At 50.9% G+C, this 12,581-nt stretch overlaps 1 protein-coding gene across 5 annotated transcripts in view; it reads left to right on the top strand.

Annotated features, from left to right (window-relative positions):
• Positions 1–11,588, top strand: part of LOC149856800 (peroxidasin homolog) — a 48,803-nt gene extending 37,215 nt beyond the window's left edge. For 3 of the 5 annotated variants that reach the window (XM_090020769.1, XM_090020767.1, XM_090020771.1), the window contains 10 exons: positions 1,824–1,980; positions 3,181–3,289; positions 4,017–4,174; positions 4,703–6,206; positions 6,687–6,821; positions 7,512–7,720; positions 7,937–8,051; positions 8,745–8,838; positions 9,294–9,411; positions 10,184–11,588. In XM_090020769.1, coding sequence (XP_089876895.1) covers positions 1,824–1,980; positions 3,181–3,289; positions 4,017–4,174; positions 4,703–6,206; positions 6,687–6,821; positions 7,512–7,720; positions 7,937–8,051; positions 8,745–8,838; positions 9,294–9,389 — 2,577 coding nt within the window. In that variant the 3' untranslated portion in view covers positions 9,390–9,411; positions 10,184–11,588. Of the gene's footprint in view, positions 1–1,823; positions 1,981–3,180; positions 3,290–4,016; positions 4,175–4,702; positions 6,207–6,686; positions 6,822–7,511; positions 7,721–7,936; positions 8,052–8,744; positions 8,839–9,293; positions 9,440–10,183 lie in introns of all 5 variants that reach the window. The other 2 variants (XR_016438373.1, XM_090020768.1) reach the window with 2 other exon arrangements.
• The last annotated feature ends 993 nt before the right edge of the window (positions 11,589–12,581 follow it).

Here is a 12,581-nt window from a genome sequence, read left to right as displayed (position 1 = left end):
CAGGAAAATTTGTTCTTGTTTTCAGGGATTCCCACTGGTGGGAATCAAATGTGCCACCTAACTTAGTTCTGGATCTGACGAGGCAGACTAAAACACCCAAGGCAATATCAGAGAGCAAAGAGGGGGGTTGGCTGTAGCTGGAAAAGAAAAATGCTTAGTTTTTCATTAGATCAGGAGCCCTTTGGGAGGCACCTTGTCATTCCCCTCTGACACCACATTGCACTGCAGTCCTGGTTGAGGTCTACAGCATAATATGAAGACTAACCTACCTGAAGTAGAACAAAACCGCAGAAGAGAGAGTGCGAAACACTCAGTAGCCTGAAAAAAACTCTCTCAGGCCTATAGTTCTAGACATGACTGAACCTGGGGAGCCGAGGGAAGTAAGGAAATCTCTGTATCGGCTCAAATAGATTTCATAGACATCAGGGCTGGAAAGGACCTCGGGAGATCATCGAGTCCAGCCCCCTGCCCAAAGGGCAGGAAGTCAGCTGGGTCATAGGATCCCAGCAAGATAAGCATCCAATTTACTCTTGAAGGTGTTCAATGTAGGTGCTTGAACCACCTCCGACGGCAGACTGCTCCAGACCTTGGGGGCTCGGACAGTAAAGAAATTCTTCCTTATGTCCAGCCTGAAACGGTCTTGCAGGAGTTTGTGACCGTTCAACCTCGTCATCCCTTGGGGCGCTCTGGTGAACAGACGTTCCCCCAGATCCTGGTGGTCACCCCTGATAAACTTATAGGTGGCCATCAGATCGCCCCTGAGCCTGCGCTTTTCCAGGCTAAAGAGTCCCATGGCTCTCAGCCTGTCATCAGGAAGGAAACAAACCTTCTCTTATAACTGCTTAGGTTTTGCTCTACTGTCGAACTGAGGCACTACAGTCAAAAATGAGCTTTTTGCATTGGGTGCTGCACAGATAAATGATAGACAGGAATTTCTAGGGTTAAGTGTCCTCGTTAAGATTGCCAAGGATTTTCCAGGCCTATAATGAGTTCGTTGTGGTCAGTCCAGATTTGCACCATTGCATGTGAGATGGTAATGGCCCTTGCAGACCTCTACCTTTGGCCAGAAGACCACAGACTCCAAAGAGAAGGGCATCTCCCATTCCCTTGATTGTATTGCACATGTTACAGTCCTAAAGACCTTTGAGACCTGCTGATAAAGTGTTAGAGGGAGGTGCATGTTAGCTACTGAAGGCAAATGGATGCACTGAAAAAGAAAGACTTACTTCTTCCAGTTAAAGAAAGGCACTTGGAAATGTCACTGGAGAGCACCCCTGAAAGCTTCGATCCTAGCAACAAGTCTGAACTGTAGTTGTTTGGCTTAAAATAATAATGTGGTTACTTTAAGCCTTCCAACTTGTGATAGCTGAATATTTGGGGTTCATGGCACTGTACTCCAGGCCTGTCCCAGGCTGCAGCCTGCTCAGGGAGAAGCTGTTCCTCTCGAGGTTCAGCAATGCCCCAAGTTCTGTGTCTTCAGCTGGGCTCAGTTTCTCTCCGGAGGACAAGGAGGCGAAGAGCGATGAATGAATGAATGAAGTGCAGATGACGACATGAGAGGGGCAGTGGGAAGGATTGCTGTATGATTGTGAATAGGGAGGAGACGTGCTTTGGGACAGCTAGGGATAGTGTCCTTTGTCTGGGCTTTTGGATTTCTCTCCCCCTCCTCTGCTACGCTGCACAGCATGATGCTAACATCTGGTGGCTGTGTCAGTTAATCCCAGCTGGGCCTCTATTTCTTGGATAAGCCCAATATAAAGCTGATGGGATGCTTTCCAAGCACTGACATTTCTTCCTTTATTTTTTCATGGTGTGCAATGCAGGAGGGCATTCAGATCACAGACAGCGGCAAATTCCACATGAGCCAAGATGGGACACTTTCCATTCGAGACCTGGGGGTGGCTGATCAGGGCAGATACGAATGCATTGCCAGGAATCCCTTTGGGTTCACCTCCAGCACCATGCAGCTGACCATCACGGGTAGAGCATCTCCTTTTCCTCCATGATCTTGTCTTTAGTCTTGAAGTCAGAGAATATATGGGCGCTTGTACACGATACATAGTATTTACATACACAGGACGAAAAATCACCGTGTCGCTAGGTTAGTTGCACGAACAAATGTGTTGATGATTATTTTTTTCATGGGAGATTTTGATTTTTCATGGCAGAGGGGCAAGCTAGGCTGATGCCTGCTCCTATTAGAGGATAATTCTGTCACCCATAAGAACGGGACTGGGACGAGCTTCCTAGCTTAGACCACCGAATTCAGTCCTTTCCTTTAGCTTGTAGAGGGGTCATCAGGACATAAAGGGTATGTCTACATGAGATGCTAATGGCACAGTAGACTAATTCTACTGCTCATTAGCATGGCACAAAAAACCTGTGCTAATGCACAGTAGAACTAGTCTACTGTGCATTAGCATCACTTAAAAAGCGTGCACCAGCACTACTGTGCAGTAGCACCGATTTACACCACGTTTAGTTAGTGCCTGTCATTACAAGTACTAAACTAAATGCACCGTAATGATGACACATATGCACTTGTAGATAAGCCCAAAGAATGGGAGAATGAGAACAACGTTGCCAGTAAAATCTCAGTGTTTAAATAATTTGCTTCTATCCTTAGTCTTTTGCGGGGATTATTCCTTGGGAGAGATTCAGAAAAAATATTATTTCAGTTGGCACAGAGCAAAGCTTGGCCACCAAACCAAAAAAAATAAATCATTTGCTTCCCAAAGCTCTGCTCGCATTGAGAGATGCTGTCATCCTGCTCCACAAGGCTTTTCCAAATAACAGTTGATTCTTTCCAATGAACGTTTCTGCCAGTTACCTTCTTCCTTAGAAGATCTGTGGAAAGTGATTGCGAGTGCAGAATGAACGCAACTTAAAGGCATTTGCTTGTTTTATTCAAGCATGTATCCATATACCAAAATGTTGGGGGTATTCAACTAAGTCTGAGGGTATATTCTGCTGTGCTGCGTCTTTCACCTTGCAGCAGCGTGCTTTGCTTTCGTAGCTGTTCTACGAACTGGGACAAAATGTTTCCCTCGGCTGTTTATGATGGCATGATGAGCTAATTGCAGCATTGTATTTTGTACTGGATCCAGATGGCAAATCCTCTCGAGCTTGAATTGTAAAGCAATTTCTGTTAATCGTTGTCTCCCTTTTGGTGTTTAAAAGCTACGGATGTTGGTCGGAGTGGTGACACCTTTGTAGCCTCATCGATCAAGGAAGCCATCAGCAGTGTGGACCACGCTATCAATTCGACACGAACTGAGCTGTTCAGCAAGTAAGTGCCCCGGGGGTTCAGGTTGCTGGAGTAGATTGAGATAATTAAAACACTGAGTGGAGAGAGCTCAAAAATAATATATTCTCCTGCAAAGTTTATAAATAAAGCTGTGATTCCTTTTGCAAGCTCGAGAGTGTAGGATTAATAGGCTAAAATCGCATAATGAGAGGTCTTCTGAATTTGGGAAGAGTCTTACAAGAAACAGTTTTATTGTCCTGAGCTATTCAAAGAAGAGGCAGAGCAGCCAGGAAAACTGTCTGATCAGCACAATTATTTTATAAATACAATTTACTCAATTCATACTTAATTTTTTTTTATCTAAACTTTTTCTTGATGGATTTTTTTTGACATAATGCTGATTTCACCTAAAAACGGTTGGCATGGAAGATTTTCAGCTTTTTATTAAAAAAAAAAATCAGTTTAAACCTTTCCATTTGCTGTCAGCACTGCAACTAATGTACTGAAGCAACACATTTTTAAAAAAATGTTACAATGAGGCTGAAATAAATCGATTTTTGTCAACATTGTTCATGGAGGGGAGAAAAATGGACTTCCCTGGCTGGCTCTAATTTGTCAGGAAAACTGGGTCACTAATATAGGAGCTGTTGGAGATTTATTTCCTGAGCGATGCTAGCCCTGGTGCCTGCAGCATGCTATTACTTTGAGCAAAGTAGTTGTTTAAATCATAGAGAATCACACGTAGCCCGTTTTAAATTTCCTGCAACAGGCGACCCAAAACCCCCAATGACTTGCTGGCGCTCTTCCGCTACCCCCGGGACCCTTACACCCTCGAGACGGCACGGGCTGGTGAGATCTTTGAAAGGACCTTGCAGCTGATTCAAGACCACGTCCAGCAGGGTTTAATTGTGGATATGAATGTCACAGGTACAGGGAGGTTATTTCTGACCTGGCCTTGGAGGATGGGAAAATTTGCAAGTCAAATCAACCCAACAGTAACAGCAGCAGGGGGTAGAAAGATGGGACTGGAAGAACATTTGGAGTGCTTTAAATATTAGTAAGTTGAGAAGTAGGCTGTCCAGGTTTTAATTCGGGGGGTATTCATTCAGGCCCGTACCTGGGTCACCATCTTCCCTCTGACCTCTAACTATAGACAAGTCATCCCTAGGCCTCATATTTGTGCTGTGAGAGGTCAGAAAAGATGGCTCCGTGGCTAATATAGTGGCCGCAGACTTCAGATGCCAGCTTTCAAGTCACTCCTCTGCTAGAGAGTCCCCAAGTGGCCCTGAGGTTGGATATTTGAGCCTGGGTCCCCCTTCCCCAAAACCGTTGGAAGCCAGAGATGCAATTTTGCCTTGTTGACTGGGAGTCCTAGCCGCAGACTCCAAGCGGCCCCTTAGCAGGATGGGTGATGCCATGGATGAGCTGTAATGCATTTTTGGGGTTGCTTTCTAGGCTACCGGTACAACGACCTGGTCTCGCCGCACTACCTCAACATGATTGCCAACCTGTCTGGCTGCTCTGCCCACCGCCGCACGCCCAACTGCTCCGACATCTGCTTCCACCAGAAGTACAGGACTCACGACGGCTCTTGCAACAACCTCCAGCACCCGATGTGGGGGGCTTCTCTCACCGCCTTCCAGCGTCTCCTCAAGCCGGCCTACCAGAACGGCTTTAACCTTCCCCGGGGCTTCTCGCTGGCCGAGGACTCGAGGGAGCTGCCCCTGCCCCTGCCCCGGCTGGTCTCTACAGCCATGATCGGGACAGACACCATCACGCCCGACGAGCAGTTCACGCACATGCTCATGCAGTGGGGCCAGTTTCTGGACCATGACATGGACCAGACGGTGGCAGCCATCAGCATGTCGCGGTTCTCCGACGGGGCACCCTGCAGCGAGGTGTGCACCAACGACCCGCCGTGCTTCTCCATCATGATCCCGGAGAACGACCCCCGGGTGAGGAACGGGCGCTGCATGTTCTTCGTCCGCTCCAGCCCTGTGTGCGGCAGCGGGATGACGTCCCTGCTGATGAACTCCGTCTACGCCAGGGAGCAGATTAACCACTTGACCTCTTATATCGACGCCTCCAATGTCTACGGCAGCACGGAGCAGGAGTCCAGGGAGCTGAGGGACCTGAGCAACCCGAAGGGGCTGTTGAAGCAAGGGCGAGTGGTCCCCAGCTCGGGGAAAGCCCTCCTGCCCTTCTCTGTGGGGCCGCCCACGGAGTGCATGCGGGACGAGAACGAGAGCCCCGTGCCGTGCTTCCTGGCGGGGGATCACCGCGCTAACGAGCAGCTGGGCCTCACGGCCATGCACACCCTCTGGTTTCGGGAGCACAACCGCATCGCCACACAGCTGCTGGCGCTGAATCCCCACTGGGACGGGGACACCGTCTACCACGAAGCGCGCAAGCTGGTGGGCGCCCAGATGCAGCACCTCACCTACGCCCACTGGCTCCCCAAGGTCCTCGGGGAGGCCGGCATGAAGATGCTGGGCGAGTACAAAGGCTACAGCCCCGACACCAATGCCGGGATCCTCAATGCCTTTGCCACGGCGGCCTTCCGCTTCGGGCACACCCTGATCAACCCCGTCCTGTATCGCCTGAATGAGTCCTTCCAGCCCATTCGCCAGGGCCACGTCCCCCTCCACAAGGCCTTCTTCTCCCCTTTCAGGATCATGCAGGAAGGGGGCATCGACCCCCTCCTCCGGGGCCTGTTTGGCATCCCGGGGAAGATGCGCGTGCCCTCCGAGCTGCTGAATATGGAGCTGACGGAGAAGCTCTTCTCCATGGCGCACTCCGTCTCGCTCGACCTGGCGGCCATCAACATCCAGCGGGGCAGGGACCACGGCATCCCACCGTACAATGACTTCAGGGTCTTCTGCAACCTCACGTCGGCACAGGAGTTCGAGGACCTCCGGAATGAGATCAAGAACCTGGAAATCCGGGAGAAGCTCAGGAGGTACCGTGGCCTGGGCTCCCTGCCCGCCACCCAAAAAGAAGGCATCAAGGCCACTGAGATCAGCATAGTTGCCTCTCTACCACTGAAGGGTGATATTCAGAGGATATCCCATTCATATCCAGGGTGATATTCAGAGGCCAGGGTGGCATGCATGCTTTAAAAGCCCAAATAGAAAAGGCACCTGGGCTTTTCCAAATGAGCATTGTCCTACTTCTCATCCTTTGGTCCTGCACAGAGGACAACGTTTCTGTATAGAGACAGCATTAATCCCCTGGAGATGTTTTCCGAGCAGATTTAAGTTGTCTGTGTTGACTGACACTAGTGAGTCACGGTTATTTTCCAAATGACTCCATGGGGAACACCCCACAAATGAGCTCCTAACACCCAGAGTCCACATTCCTGGTAGGATGAGGAACCCAAGTGAGACTTCTCTCCGCCCTTTGATAACTCTTCACGTTTTTTCCACTTCTTACCCTGCAGCTTATACGGGACGACCAAAAACATCGACCTGTTTCCAGCACTGATGGTGGAAGACCTGGTCCCTGGCACAAGAGTTGGCCCCACGTTGATGTGCCTGTTAACGACGCAGTTCAGGAGACTCCGGGATGGAGATAGGTACCAACCCGCGGAGTCGAGCCGAAGCCTTTGGTTTTCTGTCTCTGGATATTGCTTCCCCCGTGCAGCCTGGAGGGAGCAGTCCTTGACTTCGTCTCCCGAGTGCCGGGACTCGGTGCTACGGAGGTAGCAGGAGAGAGCTCTCTTCTCCTGTAGTCTGTGTATGCACAGAAGGATCAAGGGCCTACATCAGGACAGGCCTTTTACCCCTCTCTTATTCGAGGGCTAAGCTAAATGGAGCCGCCTGGGTACTTTCAGTGCTCTTAAGTTTGTTCATCTGTTGTTTCCAAAGTGGAAAAGCTTAAACGTAAGTATTACGTGTGTCCACAGTAGGTGAGCCCCACTCCCGGCAAAGCTGGCGGTGGTGCTAGCTCCCCATTGCTACCAGCACCCACCGAGTGGATGTGGACAGGTGTGCAAACCAGTCTTAATCTACTGCACTAAGGCTATTCAGTGGCGAGCCAGTTATACTGTCCGTCGCGGGAACGTGGGGAGGGATTGACTGCAGGAGGCACCATTACGCCCCCAGGCTCAATTTGGCATACGACCCGAGCCAAGAATCGAACTCGGGTCCTGAAATGCAGACACTTGGTGCCTTAAACCGCAGCGCGTTCCCCCAGCCACCTCTGCCCCCAGACCTGTCGCACTGCCCGTCACTCCCAGTCACTCCTCGCATTCGTTCTGCTGTAGGTTTTGGTATGAAAACCCTGGCGTCTTCACTCCAGCGCAGCTGACGCAGATCAGGCAGACGTCCCTGGCTCGCATCATCTGCGACAACAGCGATCGCATCCGGCAGCTCCAGAGGGATGTTTTCCAGGTGGCTGCTTACCCCCAAGGCATGGTCAGCTGCGAGGAAATCCCGGCGGTCGATCTCCGCCTGTGGCAGGATTGCTGCGAAGGTGGGAGCTGAGCAGAGGTGGTGCTTGGGGTCCAGTTAGGATGGCTTCCTCCCACTTAGTAGTTGGCACAGTGAGCCAAAAAATGCCTGCTTTTGCCCACCTCTGGCACGATCGAGGGCTTCTGCAGGGGGCTGGGAGGCGAAGCATGGGAGGTAGTCCAAGCCGAAAGACCCAAGCCATACGAATGACTTATTTTGCTCCCTTTCCTCCCTCAAGATTGCAGATCCCGAGGCCAGTTCCAGGCTCTTTCTCAGCGATTTCGGAGCAAGAGGTCTCTTGGTTTCAGCTACCCCGAAGAAAACCCCGACAAGCACAAGCCTGCACCCCCCAGGTGTGTTACCTCAGCCCCTCTCCCCTTCATCTCATCTCGCATCATTTGGTGCAGGCGATCCTCTGAAACGTGGTGGGCTGTGCTGAGGGCTGGACTTCAGGGATGTTTGCAAAGCTAAATGCAGCATCGGACTCAAGTGGCAATGCTGTTCGGGGAACCGCGATATTGTGTGCACCAACTGAGCCGGGTCCAAAGGTTTCTGAAGGCAGTAGAAAGGTTTCCCCTGATTTTAATGGCCATGAGATATCACTGAGAGTAAATGCAAGACTGCGTTTAGTGCTGCTATTTCCTGGTGCTGTTTTACAGGCATGACCCCAGCGCAGGAGATTGTGAAAAGTCTGGGGGCAAAGCCTCCAAATCCCAGAAGCCGAGGTGCAAAGATGCATTTTTCCTTGCACATGGCAGTAGCACGTGTATTCACTCTGGAGGGAAAACCAGCATTTGCAACTCTGATTCTGGTTAATTGAGACAAAAATGCAGCAAAACCCATAGATGTTTAGCTGCAACCCTTGATGTTTAAAGCACTGACACTGTCCCTGAATTCTCCTTTTTCTTATTTAAAAAAAAAGTCGCGTGCAATACAAAGCTGGAGGTCGCTGTAATGTGAGCGCAGTTGTTTTGAATATGCACCTGCAAGGCATTTCAGAGGTAATGTTTTCTGTAAGAGTCCCCGTTTTCTGTCCCTGGCTACAGCAGTGAGGAGCCCTCCCAGAGCCGTTCCCCGAGGGAAAACCTCGAGTCAGTCGTGGCTGAACTAGAACAGACTGTCTCCGTCCTACAAAAGCAGGTAAAACATCATATTACAACGGGGCTTTTCCACCCACTCACCTTATGGGCTGGTTTAGGTGCCCCGGGAGGATGTCCTGTAGACTTGGTCATGGCTGATGTGGCTGGCTGGCCCCACTAGAAAGAGTGACCAACTCTCAGGGGGAGCAAGAGGGCAGAAAGGATGGAGGCAGAAGGCTACTGTTGTTTTGGAGCCTTTCCATCCCTCCCATTTCACCAGAGGGCCTCCACGACGGGATTTGTCCTTTGCGTCCCATGGTATCGCCTTTCCCTGAGACCCAAAAGTCCAGAGGCACACTCAGGCCCTATGCGGTGGCAGGACTGAAACTTGACCCAGCCTTTATGTCCTCTCCAGAGCAGCCCAAGGTGGGGTTAGTCTTGGAGGGGTGGGTGGTCAGGTGCCAGTGCTTTGGTTTGGTAGCAGGATTGGTGATTTCCTTGCCCTACTCACTGCAGGTTCATGCATTGGAGGGCCAGCTGCGGTGGCATCACAGGAATACCACTGTCTACAGATGGCGGACAAAGACCGGAGAGAAATGGAGAAAAAGATGACAAGTTTGCCTGCTCCAAAGAGGTCTGCGGTTGTGCACGCCATGCAGAGGGTGGGGAAATCTTGCACTTATACATGCATCAGTGCAAGATTGTAGGTCATGTAGAGTTAACTTACTGGTCTACCAAAATGACCCCCAATCTCACAGCCTTTAAAAGATCTCTAGAAAACCCTGGAGGAGATGGATGTGGGGGCTCTCTCCAGATTGCCAGGTTCTGATAGATTTGCAAGCAATGTGACAGCATCTGGAAATGGCAGCTGGCCCGTGGACTCCTGCTGCGCCCCGTGCCACAGCAAGACGGCTGGAAGCACAGTGCCACATGGCCTCCACATCACCATGTCCATGGGGTAGCCGTGCATGATAGAAAACAGCATGGGGGACCCCCTATTTTGGGGGCTCTCGCATCCTTAGAGGAGAGAGAAATGTCCTGGCTGGCAGGCAGTACTGTGTAAGGTGGGGCACCAGGCCCAACCAGTGAACACATCACAACCAGGGCCCCCCAAACTCGGGCTGGTGCTGCCTGTGCATGACTCCAGGGACAAAGATGGGCAGGTTGCACTGGGCATCTGGGACCTGCTCTGAGCAGACAGCAAGCGCTGGGGGAGCCTGCTCAGAAAGGAAGAGGTTTGACATAGCTCAGTGCATTCACAGCAGAGGCTGGATCTGCAGAAGGGGCTGCTGATAGCGAGGGCGGCAGTGCCGACAGGTCCCTGCCCCGTTGTGCTGGCGCTGTACCAGTAACAAAGGTCCCTGCCCCGACCTGTTTGCCATTGAGCCATTCTCTTCCCACCACAGGTGATCTGGGCACTTCTCCTCCTCCTCCCAGCCAACCTGCTCCGCTCCACGAAGGATCGGCAACAGCCAGCCAGTGAGAACAAGCTGCTCCACCCAGTCTCACGCCTTCTTCACCACTCCACCCAGGGCACCCAAGCTTCTTGCAGGACTTGATGTTACACTGACTTATTCACAAGGGCTTTTGACCCTCTTCACCCTCTGGGTGCACTCCTCAGCCTCGGGTATGGTGCTTTCCCCAGGTCTGCAAAACCTCCATGCAATGCCCTTGGATGGAAGCAGACCAGCAACCTGCTGCTTCCCTCCAGCAGAGCCCTGGCTCCAAAGGTGGAGACGAGGGAGAACTGCTCTGATGTGTGCTTTCTCCCTGCCATGCCCATCCCACCAGCTCTTGCCGCAGACATCCCGGGAACACTGCACGTGCACCTTAGCCAGTCGCATCAGCAAGGATTTGCAAAATCTGATTTTTGCGTGTACAGGTGTCCCGGCAATCTTTGGCTGAGCAAATGAGACGTTCAGAGTGCAAACAGCTGGGCCTGTTGTTAATGCAAACAGTGATGGGGGAAAAAAACCTGGGTCTGTGGGAAATATTTCTACCCTGACAAATGCAATGCCAGAAATAGGAGGGGTTTTGGATTTACCCAGGATCATTTCAATTCTGGTGGCATCTCCCAAACTGAATTGCTGAGCGGGGGAATCTACTGCTTCCAACTCAACCGCCAAAAACCTTGGCTTTGCCCTGGATGGTGAGCTCCAAGCGTCTCCCCTTGACATTTTTAATTGGGAGGATGTTTTCCATTCACCTTTTTGTCCTGTAATGCCTTTTGTTCAGAGATACATTTACAGTGTAAACACAATGGGACTTGAAGCAAAACCTCAGATAATTAAATGTAATGGCCTCGCTCGTTAATTCACGGGGGCTGTTGTGTTCTGTCAATTAACAGCGAGGAGCGTAGAGCACGCTGTGTTTGATGCCTTAATGAATGCAAAGTGGTATTTGTATTTATTGTTCCCAGGTGCTCTGCAGCTATGCAAGAAAATATGTAACCAGCTTTCTAAATCTTTTTCATGGTGCTGTTATTCTTTAGAGGTGCTTATTAGTGGTGCTACAACTTCTGTCCAGGGGATGCCCTGACCTCTCCCAAATCGAGGACAGGTTAGTTTTGATGTGTCCAAGAAGCCAGTCGCAGAGGTCAAGAGCATATGCCCGAGTCCTTCACTGCCTCTGGCTCTGTTCCCTCTCCCACCCTGTGTTACAAGGATTGTAACCTCCTACCGAAGCGCTGCTGGTTTTTCTCCTGTCTTAGGGGTGTGAAGGGGATGAAGCAGCCGTGAGGCTTCTGTGAGGATGTGGAAATGTTACAGGAAAATAAAATGATGCTAGAAAAAAGTTGTTGTTTCCAGCTGTTTCGTGCCATGGGGTTTTGAGCTCTGCATGTGTGCACGTGTGCTCAGAGGTGTGACTGCAGACTCCACGCAGCGTGGCTCCGGTGCATCCCTAAGTGACATCCGTGATCCCCAAATACAAGCCAAGATCCAGGACTAAATCCTCTGGTGAGTAGTGAATGGCTGGTGATTGCATACAGACACACACCTGCCACATCCTACTCTTCCTTGTACAGCAGCATGAAACGAGTCCAGGGAACATACTCCAGGGTATGGAGCAGACCAGCAAGGTCCACTCCCCTTATGATGCCCTCCACAGGGCTGCACTTGCAACCCTCTGCCCTGTGGAGTTAGGGAGGGACCTGTCCCTGAAATCCTAATGTTCAGGTCACACTTGGGGCAGGCAGTTTTACATCGTCAGAAGCTGGGAGTGGGACACGGAAGGGGCCTTGATGCCAAGGTGTGCGATTTCTCTTCCCTAAGCAGTCTCTTTGCATGGGGGTGCCTTGTTGTCTGCCTTCAACCACCTGAACTCTGATAATTAATTATAAAACAAAGATCTCAATGTGATGGACTGAGGCAGCCCCTCAAATAACAGGCACAAGAAGTATCCTCCCAGCTCAGCAGGAGAGGAAAGGTTGCCCCGAAACCCTCCAGATTGAAAACTCAGTCTGTTGAGGTGGATGCTCCCTGAAGTGGGACGTTTCAGACCATTTGTGTCCTGAATTTCTCTTTAGCAGCCAACCTGAGGCTATTTAGATGCCGGAAAAGCAATGCAATAAAACTTCCTTTTGGAAAAAAAAGTCTATTTTAGACAGATTTGTATCCTCAAATGAGATGAGGGAGGGGCGCGGGAGGCCTGGTCAGTGAGAGGAGGAGGAGGGTGCGATTCCAGAAGGCAGCTCTGAATGACCCACGGAGGCAAAAGATCTTGGGTTGCAACCTGCAGCATAAAGGAAAGTCGAGGCCGCTTCCCATCTCAATGCACCCCTGCGTGGGGCTTGTCCTCTGCCCT

Source organism: Crocodylus siamensis, chromosome 10 (genome assembly GCF_052110815.1).
Source record: "Crocodylus siamensis isolate JL-2025a chromosome 10, ASM5211081v1, whole genome shotgun sequence".
NCBI lineage: Eukaryota > Metazoa > Chordata > Crocodylia > Crocodylidae > Crocodylus > Crocodylus siamensis.
The sequence above is the reverse complement of the archived record's forward strand: the minus strand, read 5'-3'. Positions and strand labels throughout refer to the sequence as shown.